The sequence below is a fragment of the Mesoplodon densirostris genome, chromosome 3, assembly GCF_025265405.1.
Source record: "Mesoplodon densirostris isolate mMesDen1 chromosome 3, mMesDen1 primary haplotype, whole genome shotgun sequence".
NCBI classification, from domain to species: Eukaryota; Metazoa; Chordata; class Mammalia; order Artiodactyla; family Ziphiidae; genus Mesoplodon; species Mesoplodon densirostris.
Window position 1 is genome coordinate 29278198 of NC_082663.1, and position 20219 is coordinate 29298416.

Genomic DNA, 20219 nt, shown 5'->3' on the forward strand with positions numbered 1-20219 from the left:
ACATGCAGTTCCCCTGACTGGGGGACACTGGGTTCACCCTGATGGATTGATGAGGCGTGGATCCGTGGTTGGGAAGAGATTTGGAGAAAGTGTACCTGTGGTTAAAATCTCGGAAAAGTGGCCTTCGAAGAGTTAATGGAGTAGAAAAGTTGAGGGAGCTGGATTTGTTTAGCTTGTTTAAAAATAAAATCTGAAACGATTAAATAGTTGTTTGCAAAAGGATGAAAGAGTTTCAGAAATGAAGAAAGAAATATTTGCCAAGTCAGAGGTTGAAGCTGATCAAGAGGAAGAAACTCCTACTAAAATCAGACACAGAGCATTTAGTAGGCACCACGGGGCTAAGAAATAAAGGCTGTTGTCAGTGCCTTGAGGGAGCTGGAGACCAGGAGATAAAACTAGCACCCGCTGAGCTGGCGCACAAAAGCCGGGACGCGATATTTCATCAAGTCTAGACTGTGGGCTTCAGTGGAGGTGAGTGGGCGGGCCCTCGGGGACTGACAGCGGCCAGAAGCCCAGAGAGGTCCCCTGGAAAGGCTTAAAGAGCCTGCAGGGTCCACTGGGCTTTAGAAGGCAGCCTTTCCAGAGGCGGATGGGATGACTGCATTCTGAAGCAGTGGCATCCATCGTTTTTTATTGTGATTCCCCAGTAAGAAATGTATTTTATATCACCACCCGCTACACACTTAGAAGTTTCATAGAATGTTTATGCATCTGATGTTTAATTTTTTTTTTCTACTTTATTATTTTTTTTAATGTTGGTTTAATCCACTAAGAGGTTAAAAACACTGCTCTAAGGGGACCAGGAGCCCAGTGTGGAGGCAGAGGTGAGCCTGCCTGTGGAGGGAGCGCCAGGAGGGGGAGGGGGCTTGTTGATGTGATGGTGGTCTCCGGAAGCCTTCCTTGATTCCGGAGTATGAGTGAATTACTTTGGAATGTTATGGCAAAATTTCACACCTCATCTATCCTGTGATCTATTTCTGACACTGTTACCCGAAAACCGGATCCACCTCTTGGTGGATGTCGAGCCAATAGACACAGCCAAGCTGAAGATCAGGAAAAGCAAGGATTCATTACTTGCAGCCAGTAAGGAGAACCCCGGGGATCTCTCCCAAAGCAGCATCTCCACCGAACAGCAAAGTGGGGGAAGTTTCATGCTAAGGACACATGCATATTCATGAGGGGGCTTGCTTGAGCAGAGGAGAATTCAGCATAGAACTGGGGCACAGGTCAACTAGTCCAAGCTTTAGTTGATTGAAGTCCGGAGGGTCAACATCATCATTCCATCCTCCTCCTGGGTAGGGGCCTTAGTTCCTGCAGAACTCAAAGATATGTTATTATGTCTATCCCTTGAGGAGGAGCTAGGACTCTGCTTTATCACTGCACTGTTGTTTGACTGCCTTTTCTCTGTTTCCGAATTCCTTTGTTCCCTTGGGATCATTGATTACTGAGACCTGTTCAAGGGCAAGCATTATGGCCAGGCTTAGATCACAAAATGGCTTAGGCCAGAATGGCTTCTCTTATGTCAGGAAAGCCATTCCTGGTTCTCTGTCTCCGGGGACCCCCTAACCTTTCTGCTTACAGCCCCGGATGCAGTCGGGGGTGGAGGGTTCCATCATACCAACACCCAGCTCTTCAACTTCCCTGACAAAGTGGGGGTCCAGCGATGCAGTTCAGTTCTGACCCTAACGCCCTGGAGTTAGCATCTGACCCCACAGGTTAAGGTCTCAGTCCCACAAGAGTGCTCCCACTTCAGATGCCAGTTTCAGGTCCTGGGCCAACCATGCTTCTCACTGGCCAGCTATAAAGTCCAAGGGTCCCACAACACCCCCACCTCAGGTTTTTGTTTGTTTTTTTAAAATATTTATTTAATTAATTCATTTCGTTGCACCTGGTCTTAGCTGTGGCAGGCAGGCAGGCTCGCTGGCTCCTTAGTTGAGGCATGCAGACTCTTCGTTGCGGCATGTGGGATCTAGTTCCCGGACCAGGGATCGAACCTGGGGCCCCTGCATTGGGAGCGCGGAGTCTTAGCCGTTGCACCACCGGGGAAGCCCTCCTCAGGTTTGATGATTTGCTTGAATGGCTCACAGAACTCAGGAGGGCACTTCCCTTACTATTATCAGTTTATAAAGGATACCATTCAGGAGCAGCCAAATGGAAGAAACGCATAGGGCAAGGTATGGGGTGTGTGTGCGCATGCGTGTGGGAGCCCAAGGCTTCTGTGCCCTGTCCTGCAAAACCACCCTCCCGGCACTGGCACCTTTGTAACTGAGCGGGACCCTGGGCCCTTCCCGCAACAGACCCCTCTCCCGTATCCTCTGCTGTAGCTCCTCTCTGAAGTGCTCAGATAATGGTATCTCCTACACATTGCCTGGGCTTTTCAGGTGCTAAGAAACCACCACCCAATGGAAGATCTACTGGATGATCTTGAGCACATAGCCCCCAGACCTTCTGGTGCCTAAGCCGCCCATCATCCAATCAGAGAATTGTGCCCGAGCTGATCACATACCCTGGGACGCCCCTGGACTTTAAAAATGCTTTGCTGAAACCCTTCAGGGCGTCCAGGGTTTTGGGGGGCACGAGCCACCCTTTCTCCTTGCATGGCCCTGCAATAAACCTTTCTCTGCTCCAAACTCCCGACATTTTGGTTTGTTTGGCCTCACTGTGCGTTGGGCACACGAACTTGTGTCCGGTACAGATCCACGTGTAACTAATTTTAGGGAGCCCCTGCAATCAGATGTTTCTCTGCCCAAGAGTTGAGTGCCTTAGGGGCACTGAGAAGGAAAATCCTTTCATGTGGCCTTTCTTGGCTTAGGTTCTCAATCACGTCCTCTGAGATTGAATATCCTTTTGATCTGCCCAATCCAGTTTTAATTTGGTCAGTTTAAATTAGGGAAGGATTTTAAAAGACAACACTAATAATAACGCAGCGTTTGAGATAATGTAGGTAGGGATAACTGGTCCGAAATGTGCTTCAGTAAACTTCTTTTGTTTTGTTTGTGGCTAGTAAAATGCAGTGGGGGGAAATAAGCTGATCTGTTTCTTGGTGTTTGCTACATTTCATTGTTAAGTAAAGCTTGCTGTTCCACAAACAAATGCTTGTGCCTTGGGCGGTATGTTTGTTCCCTTCGTTCTCCTTCAATAGGAAGCCTGATTTGTAATGGAAGAGAAAACCTAATGTCTTCTTTGTGAGTAAATTGATGGTTGTAGGAGAATTGGGGATGATTTGGCCCAGACACATTCTTTCTTTGTTAAACAATATTTAGAGAGCCTTCATGTGAAGCTGTGCTGTTCTATATGATAGCCCCTAGCTACTGGCACTTGAAGTTTAAAATTAAAATTAAAAATTCAGTTCCTCAGTCGCATTGGCCGCATTTCCAGTGCTCAGTAGCCACATGTGGCTAATTCGAGACTGGCGTTTGGGGCCAGATAATTCTTGGTTGTGGGGGAGGGAGCCATCCCATGCATTGTAGGGTGTTTAGCAGCACCTCAGGCTCTACCTACTGGATGCCAGGAGCATTCTCTAGTCATGACAGTCAAAACTGTCTGTTGAGATTGCTAAATGTCCCTTGAGGGGCAAAGTCACCCCCGGTTGAGAATCACTGGCCGAGTGGCTACAGCTTTGGACAGTGCATATATAGAACATTTCCATTATCACAGACAGTACTGTTCTAGAATAATTCCTATCACTGTTTGGTGTGGGGCATTTTATAGATTAAACTTTTTTTTTTTTTTTTTTGTGGTACACGGGCCTCTCACTGCTGTGGCCTCTCCCGTTGCGGAGCACAGGCTCTGGATGCGCAGGCTCAGCGGCCATGGCTCACGGGCCCAGCCGCTCCGCGGCATGTGGGATCATCCCGGACCGGGGCACGAACCCGAGTCCCCTGCATCCGCAGGCGGACTCTCAACCACTGTGTCATCAGGGGAGCCCCAGATGAAACCTTTTAACATTTAGAGGAATCACAGTGGTCATCCAGTTCAAAGCTTTGGGAAACTGAGGCAGAGAGGTTTTTTTCCAGGTGACTTAAGATCGATAGCATGCAAGTGTCCATCTAGAGTTCTGGACTTCACGTAGCCTAGAGGACAGACTTGTGATTTTCATCCAAACCTACCTCATGCTTGCTGTGTGCTTGCACTCAGTGATGGCAAGTAGAAGGAGGACTTCCTCCTTCATGCGGGAAGGAGGGAGTCCTGAGAAATGGAAGACACCCCGCCCTGAGGCTCTCAGAGAAGCAAATTCCTGACTTGAACCCTGGGTTATACCTGTTGTACACCTCCACAGCCTGTGACTTTCTCTAAAGCCCTGCCTCTAGGCTAGGGTTGGAGGGGTGCTGGGGACATCTGGTGGCCTCACCCTTGCTCTAAGAGAGGGCACAGTCCTGTTGGGTTTCCCAGTTCCATGCGTACAGAGAGATGTGAACACACTTCTGGCCCATGGAAGACTGTGGTCCTTTAAAAGAGTCCCTCTTGTTAGCTTTTAAATCTCCAGAGTCTCCTTGCGTCTTCCTGGAAGTGGTCCGTGGCAAAGGCTTTAATATGAATTACTTGGAGATTCTTATTTTTCGGGGTCACAGGGAAGCAGCCAGCCCTAGAGACCTGTCTACAGAAAGCGTTGGGGAGGGAAGAAGATTCTCTTTCAGGGTGGTGGTGTCCACAGCTGGAGAGGCCAGAAAGTAAGGCTTAGCAAGGGCTGGGGTGGGGATGTGTCTGGAGGGCAGGCTGGGCCTGCAAAGTTTCCCAGGGGCTTTGATGTGTCCCAGGATCTCCTCCCCGTCGATGAACCCCCCCATGCTTCACATACCTCCCATTGACTCTTCTTCCATCACCGAATGTATTCTCTCCTCTGCTCTGAAATCTTCAGTGGCTCACTGCTGCCTTTTCATGGTGGACAATTCTTAGTACTCAAGGCTCTTTTTGCTCTTATATTATCTTCTTTCCCTTCCAAGAGTAGAAACTAGTTTTTGTGCAGCTGAAAGCTTTATTGTTACTGTGGTTTGCAGAATTATTCTCTTGGGGCTGAGGGTCCATGGTGGCGGACACTTTGCTCAGAGCTTTTTGACGTGTAATAGCTTGCTCAGGAGGAAGTTTTGTTTCTGGTGATACTCTGTTGAGTCGGAGGCCTAGACAACTACTTAAAATCAGCCAACAACTCAAAAATTCCAAGTCCAGTCAACAGACCAGAAGGAGCAACAACAAAAGCAGAGGGAGGATCGCATGTGTAAATCCTCAGGTAACCTTGGGCTGGTGGCCGGTTGGTCCTGTAACATCAGGAGCCCAGTGAGCTGCTGACCAGGTCCAAGGTCAGTGTTCTGCGGCGCCCGCTGTCAAGTTTAGCTGGAAATAAGCTAATGTGTAAACTGGCCTCTTGGTCTTTTTCAGTTGCTTCATCTTCCCCATTTCAGTTGAAAGAAGTGGCTTTTCTTTCAGAGTTTGGTGACTGGCCGCTCTTTCATCGAATTGTGGATGTTTTCTTTTGGGAAACCGGTCTTTTTGGGTGTCTCCATGGTGAAGGGAAAGGTATTTTTAAAGTCGTGCATTTGGGGGCAGGTTCTGATTTGAGCGATGGGAGGCTTGGGGCGTGGGGAGGACCAAGGTCCCGCCGGCTGCATGGCCGTGGCCGCTATTGCTCACTGGGTCTGCGTCTCTCTTTTGCTCCACAGACCAACGAGTGGAACAAGAATGATGACCGGCTGCTGCAGGCCGTGGAGAATGGAGACGCAGAGAAGGTGGCCTCGCTGCTGGGCAAGAAAGGGGCCAGCGCCACCAAACATGACAGCGAGGGCAAGACCGCGTAAGCTAAAGAGATTGGCTTCTGACGGCCGCCTCTGGGTTCTCAACCTGCTCCCTGCAATTCCCGGGCTCCCTGCGGGAACTTTGCCGGTGCATCTATGGGGACTTCGTGAAATCACTGCCCCTAGCGCACCCCGCATGTTAAAATGTATAAGAGGCTATTTTAATCCAGTTCCTTTCTCTTCAAGCTCCAAATTACATATTTGGGCTTTACCTTGAATGGCTACATTTGCTCCCAGGTATGACCGGAGATTTTGCCAGAGAAGACATAGCACCAGGCTTGCAGCCAGTTAACTGATAGGTGGGAAAAGAGTTCTGCCCCAGATTAGAAACAGCGTAAAAGAGAAAGCAATTTTTTCACAACCCTTAAATCTTATTATTTATAGTATTATTTCTTATAAAACCCCTTCCTTCACATAGATCTGTAATTTTGTATGAATTTTGCTTTATGATTTGCCATATGTGGTACTTTTGTCCACCATAATTAAAACTATATATTTAAGTATTTGTGTGTGTGTGTGTGTGTGTATGTGTGTGTGTGTGTGTGTGTGTGTGTTTGCTTGTTTGTTTGTTTGTTTGTATCCATCCTTACTCTGGTCGTACTGTAGAGAGATCTTTAGACTTCTAATCTGGACTCTTATCACTTAGGAGTTGTGTAGTCCTTGAGTTTCAATTTCTTCATTGTACAGTGGAGATGACAGTATTCAACCGCTAGGGCAGTTATAAGAATAAAACAAGATACTGACTTTGGTTGGGTGCCCCCAGAAGCAGGCTGTGAGGTGAGGATTTGATTGTAAGTAGTTTTTATAGCCCGTGATCCCAGGAAGTGCACAGTAAGGGAATGAAGCCTCTATAGCATGTTATTGACAAGATACTGCTCTGGGCAGCTGAGACTCATTCCCACTAAGGACCTCTGGGAATCTGTTTAGATTTAGAGCCGGGTGTGGCCCACTGTCTTTGTAAATCAAGTTTTATTAGAATGCAGCCACACCCATTCATTCAGCATTGTCTGGGGCTGCTTCTGTACCACAAAGGCAGATTTGAGTGGTAAGACAAGGACTGTATGGCCCACAAAGCCTGACATATTAACTAGTTTGCTTACTCCAGGCTTAAAGCGTGCCTCAGAGTTATCCCACCCGAGGGATAAGGAAACTGGGGTGTCTATTCCTGATCTCCTGTCCCTCCCAAGGTTGAGTGCCTCTCCTAGGGGCCATAATGCTCGTGCCCAGAACACTTCCAAGACGTTGAGGAAGGGGCACCTACAGCCATGGACACCATATGTAAAGAGCTGCACAGTGCCCAGCCCACAGTAGACACTTGATAAAGCCAGCTCCCTTCCTTTCTTGGCCTAGATGAGTGGTTCTCAAACCTGGAAGCTCCTGCATTAGACTCTCCTGGGTGCTTTTAAAACATGTTGATGCCATGCCCACCCCAGACATTCTGAGTCATTTGGTCTAGGGAGAGGCCCAGGAATCAATATTTTCTAATGAATCCCATGTAGGTTCAACCAGAGAGAACCATTGTCTGGAAACTAAACTAGATTGACTCTAGATTGAAGGATAAGTATCAGGCATGACTGGCAAATTGTCAGGAGAAAACTGTCACATTTTAGCATACTTCGCCAGTTAATCCTCTTCCCAGCACCCAGTGGATCTCGTAGTGTAGACACCGACCCTGTTGTTTTGGGAGCCTCGAGAGAGCTTAAGGGCAGGCTGAGCTTTGTGTAGAGAGCAGGCTAGCTGGTACACAAAGAGAAGAGGGACGCATTCTCACGCAGGTTGGAGTCTGGTTCTCTAGGAGCTGGGCTTGTCCTCTGTGCCCGTCACCCCAGGTTGAGCTCCACCTCACAGCACAGTTTGACTTCCTCCTTGGCCTGTCTCAGGTGTGGGGACAGGGCCATATCCCCGTGAGCTCTGACTCGTTAGGATGCCCAGTAGTAGGTGGGCTTTGGGTGTTGGCTAATATTTTGTTGCATCAGTTGCCTCCTCGGCCTTATGTAACTTTTAGTTCTTATCTCTCTTGCACTCTAGGTTGTAATTTCCTTGCTAGAAGGGACTGTGACCTTGTAGTTCACTGCTACAATTATATCATCTAGCCAGCCGCTGGGTTTGTAGTAGATAGTCAATAAATATTTGTTGGATGAGTCAGTTAACCTTTTCCTGTGATGCTACATTTGGAGTCCGTGCTCTCTGAGCTACAGTGGCAGAGGCCACACTCCTAAGCCTGTCCTGAGGCTTTTGGCTGTAGGCATAGTGCTTTCCCATCACCCTTTGTACCTCTCTACAGCTTCCCTGGCTCCTGTCCTCCTCCCAGTCTGGCTCTGCCGGTGTCTGCATAAGATGAACTTTGTAGCCATCTGAGAGAAAGTGGGGGGAACTGTTCATGGTAGTTTTGTCCAAGACAGTACTCACTAAAAGAAGATAAAAAATTTAGATTAGTAGTTTCACCACAATTGTGATCACCTTGATCCATTTGTGTCTTTTGTTAATAAGACATTTATTATGTATAGGATAGATGGCCAGACAGTTATTTTCTATTCTCTCTCTTTTTTAATTGTAAAATATACACATCATAAAATTTACCATTTTAACCATTTTAAAGTATACAGTTCAGGGACATTAAGTACCTTCATAATGTTGTACAACCATCATCATCTAGTTCCAGAAATTTTTCATCACCCCAGAAGGAAACCCATACCCATTAAACAGTGACAGTCCTCAACTTCCCCTCCCGCTCTCCCTGGCAACCACTAATCCGCTTTCTGTCTTTATGAACTTGCCTATTCTGGATATTTCACATAAACGGAATCATACTATACATATGGGGCCCTTTGTCTCTGGCTTCTTTCACTTAGCGTAATGTTTTCAAGTTTCATCCTTATTGTAGCATGAATCAGTAGTTTATTCTATTTTTTTCAACTGTAGAAATGCACACAGCAGTTATAAAAAATCACCACCTCCATTTGGAAGATGATAAAGCTAAGGCCCACATGATACATCTCTCCCTGAATTAACCCTAGAACCAGTTCTAACATCTCTACCTTTGCACTTACAAGCCACCGTCTTTCCCTTCAGTGACACTTAGGTAGAAAACTAGAGGAACTCTATGGAAAAGGAAGAGAGGAGGTAATTAATTTTTTTTGCAAGATTTTCCATAAGTCATCATCTGCTAACATTTAACTTTTCTACTTGGGCTATTCCTTTTGACGATTAAAGTTATTAACTGATAACTATGAGAATTTAATTTTCAAAGGCACCATGGAATTAAATCTATCTGGCTTCATATTTTCATTCACATCTAATGGCCCTAGTATTGAGAAGGAGGGGTGTGCTGCGGTGTTGGAAACCATCTCTCCTGTCCCTTTTGTACCTCGTCATCATGCACAGCCAAGCATTCTGTTGTGAGCCCCAAGCAGTGTTGTTCCCTTGGCTTCAGCCTTCTCACCTTGGAAGTCTGCACTTCTGGATTTGGGTTAGTCCAATCTGTGCATTCCTGCCCGAGTGTACGTGTGTCTCCCTCAAGCTGTGGAGACTTTGCAGTTCTTGCTCCTGTTCTTTCCCACGGGCATTTGGTTTGGTAGCAGGTGAACTGGGAACCTCCTAGGAGCAGTTCTAAATTCACGGCGGGCCGATGCAGTGTGTCCCTCCTGCCAGAGGTCTTGGCTTCACCAGCCCTGCGGAGCTCGCAGGGCCAGCATTCGTCGGTGGACGTGTATGGAAGGTATTGCATTTGTCTCCGAAGGGTAAGACTAAATCACACACCTAAAGTTAGGTCCTTGGCAGGACTTGGCCTCATTCTCTGCCTGCTCATTAGGGTTTACCCTTTGATTTATATACACCTCCATACCAGAATTAATTTAGAGGCCTATTTTCTAGCTAGCTTTTGTGATAACCCGTTTTGTCATCTTTCTCAGTGATGCACCATGTTTTCCTATTGCCTAACAGCCTAGAGTCCTGATTTTGGCTTTCAAGGGCCTCCCAGTGGCCCTGCCCTTACTTAGCTAACTGTTTTCTCACACATTTCTTCTGCTGGAGGTGTCGCTGTCTGCTCCCTGCCCTCCCCTCCTATAAGACCATCCAGGTGTTTGTCCCAGGTTCTCTGGTCCAGAATGCCTTCCTCCCTGATATTCTCAGTCCTTTTTTTTTTGGATTCTTCTTCTCTTTGAAATACGAGAATCTTGCTTTAGAACTTGATGTTGTTACAACAATAGAAAAGTCTCTACAGCTTAAATAAGATCTGTGTTTTCTGAACGACTTGAATCCCTTACAACAGGGGTCCCCAACCGAGGACCCCCGGGCCTAGGACCAGTAGCGCTCCGTGGGCCTGGCGGGAACCGGCCGCACGGCAGGAGGTGAGCGGCAGGCCAGCCGGCGAAGCTTCATCTGCTGCTGCCTGTCGCTCGCGTTACCACCTGACCATCCCCACACCCTGTCCCGTGGAAAAATTGGCTTCCATGAGACCGGTCCCTGCTGCCAAAAAGGTTGGGGACCGCTTCCTTACAACACAGAAGCTCCCTGAGGACAGGGATCGAATGATTTTAGCGTCTGTGTTGGTCTCTCCCACTGTTCCAGGCATAGAAGAGGCATTTGGCTGGTGTTTGTGGATGTGAACTTTTCAGCGTGGTTCTAATGGAGAAAACACCCTCCTTCTGCTGGTACTGTCTTACGGGTAAAGTTGTTAGGGGTGAGTTAACTTGGGGCTTCCAGAGGCAAAAAGCTATCCTGGTGAATGTCACAACTTGACGCTTGCCTCTCCCAGCTTCCAGTGAACTTTCAGTAGAGAAATACTCAGCCTTCACTACCTAGAGAACCAGACGACCCAGAAAGTCCCAAGAATGAGGCAGCCATCTCGGCAGACATTCTCCAGAAGCCTCCATAACCCGAGGTCAATAACCAGAGGGGTGGTTTGGTAATTCTTCAGACTTTTCAGTTCTTGCTGGAATTATTTCCTTTAGGGAGAGATAAGAAACCTTGTCTGAAAATTTTCTCCCTGTAAAACTGATCAAAGAGGGGTTAAAAAAAAAAAAAAAGGGGAAAGCAGTTGAATGACTGGAATTCACTTTGCGAAGAGTGAAAGCAGGGTGGTGTCTGGGGTCAGAAGAGAACAAAATAGAGCAGGGCAGAGAGCCACGGCTGCAGACTGTGTTTGTAGAGTCAGGCTTGGCTTCCTGCGACCCCTCCGTTCTCTTTCCGCCGTGGAGGTGAGGAAGCGGGAGGATGCCATTGCCCTAAGACCTCTCACCATAGAGCAGTCTAATTGTTTCAAGATGGTTTCCCCTACATTTGGATGTGCATTTCATTAAAGTTAATGTGTGTTTGTTTTAGGAACAACCAGACTAAATAAAATCACTGCTGGGACTGTAGTATTTGAAGAAATACCACCCAGCCATGTGTGTATAGAGATAAATATATATATGTGTATGTTGTCTGTACCCATAGCCCGCGTTTCAGAAACCTGATCTTTTTGGCTTTGAAAACAAGAACTTGTGCTAGTATTTTTAGATGACTCTGTGGAACTTACATGTAAAATAGGGGAGGTCGTCCTTGAATTCTGCAAGTCAGGACAAGAAGGGGCTTCTCTGGTGGGTGGCTTGTTGTACTTTTGACTCTTCCTGTTTTCTCAGAATAGGGATGGAGACAGGGTTTTCTCAGTTCAGTCTTGGAAATCAAGTCATACCACCTGGTCGCCTTCCTCCAGTTCTTCCCACATAGCTGCCAGATTCATTTACCTAAAACTGCTGTATATTTTATGTCATTGCAGCTTCCTTCCCAGCAAAATGACCTTCCAGGCAAAACCACCCTGTGTCTTGTATAAATCTTGTTCGTGTTTGGCAGAGGGATGAACTGAACGCTGTAATTTCTATATAGCATATCTGCTCTGCTTTTGGTCAAGTAGATTTTCGAAGGCGACATAATGTCTGTTCCTGTCTTGCAAATGTGCCCAGATGTTTGCTTCTAGTTGGGAGGTACTAAAATGTTCCAAACTCTGTTGTCTAAAATGCTCCAAACTCTTTCGTAAGCACGTACAAAAGAAGGAGAAAATATGGCCCTTGCCTATAAGATGCATAGCATCTGGCCGAGAAGACAAGACCAATGGATGTACTGGGGAATAATGAAGTGCTGAATCATAAAATTCTAACTTGTAAGGGGTTCAAGGTGGGAAGAGGTGGTGAAGCACAGGAGTAGCGAAGGAATGCTCCCTGCCTGTGATGCAAGGTGGGCCTGAGAGAATGGATTGGGAGGGTGTGGGTGGGGACAGAGGAAGTGGAGGACGGTGTGGGTGCTGCTAACAGTGTGATGGAGGCCATCCCAAGTTGAAAAGGAAAAACAACACCGTGCTCACTGTTTCCTTCCCTTCCTCCAGAGTTGTTATAGCAGTTCAAGGTCAGGGACCCACTTGACACTAGATCAGGGGTTCTCAACTCCCATTAGAAGCGCCTGGACAGCTTTGAAAGTGCTGTGTGGGGTGTCACCCTCTAAGATACCTATGTAATTGGTGTGGGGTGCAGTCTGGGCGTGGGGTTGTTTCAAGCACCCAGGTTACTTGAATGGTCAGTCCAAACTGAGAACCACAGTGCTGGACACTCCACAGTGAGACCCCAGGCTTCTTAGCCCAAGGCTTCTCAACAGGTTTTCCCCATGATAGGTTACAGGTAGGCTGAGGAAGGCCCACGGAGCCCAGGTGGAATTTTTTCTAGCATACACACACATACATATATGTATATATAATGCTTGTGCACAGAATAAAATTAAAATGAAAGGTAAATGTTGGCATAAAGTAAATTATGTTAAACTAATTCACAAGAGTTTTAAAGGGAAATGGTGTTGTAGGTTAAAGCTGAACAGATCATGGTGCAAAATTGTGCTTTGGAGGGAACACTTGTAACCAGGGAAGTGGTGCAAACTGATGAGAATAGGTTTGGGGATTAAGAGCTGCACTGATTAAAATATTGGGGGGATCACAGGATTTTTCATTTTAAAACTGCAAAGCAGGATTAAGTATATTGAGAAGGAAGGATTTTAAACACTCAGTTGGCTCATTGTTGCCCGGGGTTGCAGCAATCTGGCTCTTCCGTGCCCTCCGCCTGCCCGGACCTGCCCCCGCATGCGGAGGTCAGGAGAGCCTGGGAAACCCCAGTCGGCTGTGTTAGAGGGCGGAGCAGGGGCGGGTGGCCGGCAGCAGCAGCCCGCAGTGAACTCCACTCAGCCTAACCCCGCGAGAGGAGGGAGCACCTGGGGCGGGAGGTTCTCACGCTGGCAGCCACCAGACAGTTCAAGGGTGGAGGCGCATGAAATCACTCGACACGTGCCTGTCCTTTAGAAATACTCCTGCTTCCCTGAAATTCACGCCTTCCAAAACGCTGCCGCCGCCGCCCCGCCATGCTGCTGGGTCATTTGAGGTCCAGTTTGCCATCTCTTTCATGAAGCCTTTTCTAAATTCCAAAGGGGGTGAGCTCGATCTCAACCACTGCGTCTCTTAAAACACCTAGGATTTGATGAGTCTCGGTTACCTATGTACTTACCTTATCCCTATTATTGGACTATCGGGGTTAGAGCCCAATCTTATCCAATTAATAAGAAAGGAATTGTTATTAATCGTGTTAATATTGAATGCCCAGCCCTGGGCTAGGGGCTTTCACATGTGTCATTCATTCAACAGATAGTTGCTTCTTTCATCCATTTTAAAGACCATGTCAGTTTCCCTCAGGTATTTCTTATCTCATGCTCTCAATTACCCTGGAGTAATTTGTGAAGAGGAAAGTGTGGGTCAGAAAGGTTTGGAAATTGGTACAAATCACCCATTCTGGGTAGAGTCTGGGGGTCTATCGTGAGCACAAGAGACAAATCATTTGCCCTAAAGATATTTCATACTGCCCAAGTGCTGTTTTCCTACTGCATTTGTGAAACCAAACAATCCCGAAGAAAAAGAGCTAACTCTCAGCTTAAGTGTCACGGGGTTTCTTAGCTCTGAGTATGTGATCTTTCGTCTCAGCCTCTCCTCCTCCTGTCCCCAGGAGATCTCTGTCCCCAGAAGCACGGCTGATTCCATTAGCACATCGTGGGCACTTAAAGGACAGTAATCCTATTTTTACAGCCTTTATTTCTTTTATGCTAGTCACCATTTATTATATCTATCTGAAACGTTTAGCAGGAGAAGGCCACCAGTGTTCCATTTCTCAAACTGTCTGCCACCTCAGTTCCTAATAGAGGCAGTGATCAGAGTCCCTGTTGCAGCTGCCTTTGAAATAGCTGAAAGCCTGGCAGCCCTATTACTTCTCTGCCAGAGGCGATTTCTCTTAGGCCCATAGGGTTGATGCCTACTAGTAGAGCAGAATTCGTTTTTCAACGCGTTTTTGACTATAAGCTATTAGACAGTGATGCCTTCCTTACCCTCGGATTATAATCTGAAATGGGAATCCAGGTCTTTTAGGATTAAGGTTTGTCCCGCTGAAATACTCGGTGTGTGCTAAGCCTCTTTTGAGCTCAGTGACCTCATTAGAATTTAGATGTTGCAGCAAGTAAGTGCCAGGAAACAATTGGTAGGCTGGGTTGGAATCATAGACTTTAGAACTGAAGAAGGCTTCAGTGGTCACGTGGACCAGATGAATAAACTGAGGCCAGTGAACGTGAGAGACTTTATCGTTCCATACTTGGGGATGGCAGAATTGAGACCAAAACCAGAGAATACTGACTTTTAGTTCATGCTTCTGCCTCCTATGCTAGTGGTCCTAAAAATGGGACATGTATGAGAATCACCTAGGGGGCTTGTTAAAACACAGATTGCTGGGCCCCTCCCCTGTGTCTGGGCAGGATCCTCAGAATCTGCATTTCTAACAAGCTCCCAGTGATACTGATGCTGCTGGCCCAAGGGCCACACTTTGAAAACCACCATATGACATGATGTTGGGAAGCAAAATAAAGCTTGTAATAACGACATAAAGGACACAGCCTCTCTCTTAAGAACTTATAGTACAAGGGCTTCCCTGGTGGCGCAGTGGTTGAGAGTCCGCCTGCCAATGCAGGGGACACGGGTCCGTGCCCCGGTCCGGGAAGGTCCCACATGCCGCGGAGCGGCTGGGCCCATGAGCCATGGCTGCTGAGCCTGCACGTCCGGAGCCTGTGCTCCGCAGCGGGAGAGGCCACAACAGTGAGAGGCCCACATACCGCAAAAGAAAAGAACTTATCGTACAACCTGAAGAAAACATGGTCATGCCAGTTTATAGATGTGCCTTGGTTTAAGGAAATGCAAAATAGAAACTTCAGATGGAAAAGGCAAATTCAAAACTGAAGACTTGCATTCTCCCCCCACCCACCCCAAACCACTTCTCTGTGCTAGGAAAATTGCAATAGGCAAGACAAAATCTCTGCCCTCATGGAACGTATGGAAGGTATAGTCTATCGGGGCACTCAGACAATAACCACATGCCTCTTTGTAATATCAGGTGCATTGAAGAAAAAGCAGCAGCCAGGGGCCACTTTGAATAAACCTTGGCAAGAAAGGCCTCTCTGAGCAGGCACCTTCATTTAAGCAGATTCCCAAATTAGAATGAGGTGCCAAGCCTGCTCTTTTCTAGAACTGCTGTCCTGGTGGAGGGAACAGCAAGGCGAATGCTCTGAGGTGGGAGGGTACCTGATGTGCCCTCAGCGAACAGGGAAAGAGCTAGAAGGTGAGATCACAGTGGGAGCCAGGACCTCCTCATATAGAGCCTGGTGAGCCACACGAAGGATTTTGGATTAAATCCTAATTCCAAATACTTAATTTCTCTGGTTCATTTTTCTATGATTTAATATCATTTTCCCCCTCCAGAAAGATGTCTTACAAAAGCCATGCAACTAAAGTATAGGCGATTATAGGTATTTGGGAAATGCTGAAGCTCTCAAGGGATTATGAAAAGTTGGTTATTACCATGAAGTATTTCTGAGTCTCACTAACCATGGTGATCCCTCTTGTAAATAAAGGGCTTTAAAAGGAAAGAAGGGGGCTTCCCTGGTGGCGCAGTGGTTGAGAGTCCGCCTGCCGATGCAGGGGACATGGGTTCACGCCCCGGTCCGGGAGGATCCCACATGCCGCGGAGCGGCTGGGCCCGTGAGCCATGGCTGCTGAGCCTGCGCGTCCGGAGCCTGCGCTCCGCAACAGGAGAGGCCACAGCGGTGAGAGGCCTGCGTACTGCAAAAAAAAAAAAAAAAGGAAAGAAGGAAGATGTGGATTTCGCAGGGAGGAACTGCTCTTAGAGTCAGGGCAGGGGACTCAAGTCCTGATCTTCTGCACATTTCCAACCTCTCTGAGCCTCAGTGTCTTCCTCTGTGAAGTGAGGATGTTGGGCCAGTTTATCCTTCTGGAACCTTCTAACACGCTGGGATTCTGGGTGTGTCTCGTGCTGGTAGGGTTTGGTGTATGGGCGTTTCTTTGTGGCTTGACTGACTTGGGGAGTGAAACATTGGTTGCCGAGGCAGTGGACGGGACTGGAGAGTTGCTGGTGGTGGCCAGCCTGTGGCGTTCCCGACCTCACTCGGCTGGCCAGCTCTTTAGGTATCGGGAGCTGGGGTGCTTGTAAAGGGTGCAAGAAAGAGTTTGGTTTGCGTGAAGTTGTCTGGGAACGAATATGCCTAAAAAATACAAGTCTCCTGAAAGTAGCCTTGTGAGTTTGTGTTTCCTCCAGGTATGTGCTTCAGCTGGCAATCAGAAACCAGAAGAACTGTGTTTGTTGTTGCTCTGAAAGATGGAAGGAACTTTCCCAGCCATCAGTCACGGGCTTTTAAATAGTAATAGTTCAAATCCCCTTCGGGTTAAGGGCCTTGAGAAACATCCCGGCCTTGTCCCGAGGCATTGAAGGCTTGTACAACTTGCCGAGTGGTTTTGTAGGAAACAAAAGCTCTGTCGCAGGCTCTGTTTGCTGCAGCGCTTGGATTACACTCCTTTCCATTGGAGACCACTGGCGACCCTAAGCAGCCCCAGTGAGAAGCCTGTGTTTGCTTTTTGGCCAAATACTTAGTTTTTTTTAGTTTAAACTTTGTTTCTGAAAGAGCCGTACAGCTAGTAAGTTATATTATGTGGTATTTCACAATTTGCAGAGTGATCTAACAAATAGTGCAGTTTCTCAGCATGGTGTTGAAGGGCCAACTCTGCAGGCAGAATGCTGGAGTCAAATCCAGGCTCCCGGGGCTTCCCTGGTGGCGCAGTGGTTGAGAGTCCGCCTGCCGATGCAGGGGACACGGGTTCATGCCCCGGTCAGGGAGGATCCCACATGCCGCGGAGCGGCTGGGCCCGTGAACCATGGCCGCTGAGCCTGCACGTCCGGAGCCTGTGCTCCGCAACGGGAGAGGCCACAACAATGAGAGGCCCGCGTACCGCAAAAAAAAAAAAAAAAAAAAAAATCCAGGCTCCCCTACTTACTGGTTCTGGGACTTCGGGCAAGCTGACTGGACTCCTCTGTGTCTCAGTTTCCTCCTCTGTAAAATGGGGATGATGATAATTACCCCTCCCAAGGCTGGTTGGGGGATGTAATGAGTTAAAAACGTAACTAGTGCATTGTATTTCAACAGAGAAGCTGCCATTACTATTGATGCTGATGTTTTTTAGTTGCCCAAGTACGGTTTAGAGGTGAGGGAACTGAAGTTAGGTACCTCAGCCATGATGACACAACAGCAACGCAGCACACCCAGCCGTGGTATCCCGGCCTCCGCGCTGGGTTTCTGCTGGTTCTTCCTCTGCACCATCAGGATGCCATCCAGCTGCTGTCCTGGGGCTCTCAAGGTCATCTTGGTCTTCTCTTGGGAGTGGGAGGGAGGGAGGAGGAAGAAGAAGGGGGGTGGTTGGTGGGGGAGAGATCGGGAGCCGCAAAACTCTGAAGCCCAGAAACCTTGGGAACTTTCCAAGTGACAAAAACAGAGAAATTCCAAATATCAATAAGCAGCAGAGGCATCAAAGGATCATGATGTAAATCTTCAGGCCACTCTGCCTTTTAGTTACCCCTCTGTGAAAGGGCCCAGCTGAGCTTTATAAGCAAAGCTAAACATTGCCTATTATAATGAAACTTAAAACAGCATCGATTCCTTTTTTGTGGGACACATCCACAAGATTGCTTTCAAGGCTTAAGGGGATTACGTTTTCAGAAGCGGTTTGAAACAATAGGTACCTTGGTAAAAAGGATGGTGCGAGGTTCTTAACTCGTTCTCCATTTAGAGCAGCGCTTTGCAAACAGTAATGTGCACTGGAATCAGCTGGGAAACTTGTAAAACACAGCTTTGGGGGCAGTGATGGGGGGTGGGGTCTGAGAGCCTCCATTTCTAACAGCTTCTGGTCTGTGGTTCACTCTGTGAGTATCCAAGACTTTTAGGCTATTGAAGTGCCCTCACTCTGGCTGCACTAGAATCTGGACAGACACCCTGCTGTATCCCTGGGCAGTGACGAGTATCCTTGTCACTGGGCCTGGAGTTAGAGGGGTGGATAAAGGTTTTTATACCCCACCCTCCTCCACTGAATTCTGAGACCTGTCCAAATGAAGAGGTAAACAAGCCAATAGAACCTCTCATGAAATATATTGCTATTGACTCTTGAATGACATTTCTTGTCTTTAAGAGGAAAGGCCACACTCTTTAATTAGGTATAAAAGCCTACAGAGACAAAGCCAAAGGATGTTCTGAATTTGTTTTGCATCCACTCTTTTGTTCCTCTAAGGGGAAATTTTAGCTGATAATTAGCTGAAATAACCACCTCAAAGCGTTCATTAAGAAAGACTTAAATGTTTCTTCTGTGGAAAATTTAGGTGTAATTAAAATTCTCATCACTTAAAATTTGGCGGACAGTAACAAGTCCTGGCTAGGATGTGGACAGATTGGAGCCCTCATGTCGTTGATGGGGATGTAAAACAGTGCAGCAGCTTTAGAAAAGAGTCTAACATTTCCTTAAAGACGTCAACATGGTTACCATATGGTTCAGCAATTCCACTCCTAGGTCTGTACCCACTAGAATTGAAAACAGGTGTCCATGCAAACACTTGTACACAAATGTTTTAGCAGCATTATTCGCAATAACCAAAAAGTAGAAACAACCCAAGTGTCCATAACCAATGAATGGATAAACAAAATGTGATATATCCACCCAATGGAAGGAATAACGTACTGGTACATGCTACAACGTGGATGAACCTTGAAAAGAGGCCAAATGAAAGAAGCCAAGCACAAAAGACCACATATTGTATGATTCGATCTTGATGACATGTCCAGAATAGGCAAATCCATAGATACAGAAAGTAGATTAATGATGGCCAAGGGTAGGCATGGGAATGGAGAGTGAATACTAATGGGTACAAGGATTTTTTTTTTTTTTTCCTTTTTTTTTTGCGGTATGCGGGCCTCTCACTGTTGTGGCCTCTCCCGTTGCGGAGCACAGGCTCCGGATGCGCAGGCCCAGCGGCCATGGCTCACGGGCCCAGCCGCTCCGCGGCATATGGGATCCTCCCAGACCGGGGCACGAACCCGTATCCCCTGCATCGGCAGGCGGACTCTCAACCACTGCGCCACCAGGGAGGCCCCAAGGATTTTTTTTAAGCTGATGAAAATGTTCTGGAATTAGATAGTGATGTTGGTTGCACAACTTTGTGAATATCCTAAAAACAACTGAATTGTGCATTTTAAAATGGTGAATTTACGTACTGTAAAATATATCTCAATAAAAAGATTGAGATCTGCTATGATGTTTTTTCAGTCTTTGTTTAATTTGTCTGAATAGAATTATATTGTAGCATCATGCGTTTGTATTAAGTGGTTTATCACAGAGATCCTCAACCTGGGCACTATTGACATTTTGATATGTTGATATTATTGACATTTTAGACTAGTCAGATAATTGTTTATTGTGGGGCCTGTACATCGTAGGATGTTTAGCAGCATCTCTGGTCTTTACATGTTAGACACCAGGAGAAGCTACCCACCCCCAACCCTGTGAATAATCAAAAATGCCTCTGGATGTTGCCAAATGTCCCCTGGGTGGGGCAAAAATCACCCCCAGTTGAGAACTACTGGTTTATCTTTAGTCTTCCAACTGAAAGCTTAGATCCATGAGGGCTTTTTTTTTTTATTCACCATGTGTTTCTCAGTGCTTAGAACAGTGTCTGGCACGTAAATACCCTAGTATAGTAAGTATATGAGTGAATTAATATATTTAGCTATAGCAATTTATAAAAATATACAACTAGAGAAATATCGAAATTATCCCATGCTTGGGTTAGGTCTAATGCCCTAGAATTAACGTTGTCAAGAACAGTCTCTGTTTGGGGGCGAGGGGGGCCTGTTAATCAGCCTACGACTTTGCCTGCCCCCCTCACCCCAATCTGCAAACTGTCTTTATCTAGAGGTGTGTTGTTTTACCAGCTATCCAGGGCACGGGCCATTAAAGGCCACCAGCCATGCTCTTCATTAGTGGTGTGCTGA

General features: G+C 47.0%; 1 protein-coding gene across 8 annotated transcripts in view; it reads left to right on the forward strand.

The window, feature by feature from the left end:
• The window catches only part of RAI14 (retinoic acid induced 14), a 151068-nt gene that overhangs the window by 91236 nt on the left and 39613 nt on the right, over window positions 1-20219 (forward strand). For 7 of the 8 annotated variants that reach the window (XM_060092785.1, XM_060092782.1, XM_060092786.1 and 4 more), the window contains exon 3: window positions 5658-5788. In XM_060092785.1, coding sequence (XP_059948768.1) covers window positions 5658-5788 — 131 coding nt within the window. Of the gene's footprint in view, window positions 1-5657; window positions 5789-20219 lie in introns of those variants that run through there. The other variant, XM_060092789.1, reaches the window with a different exon arrangement.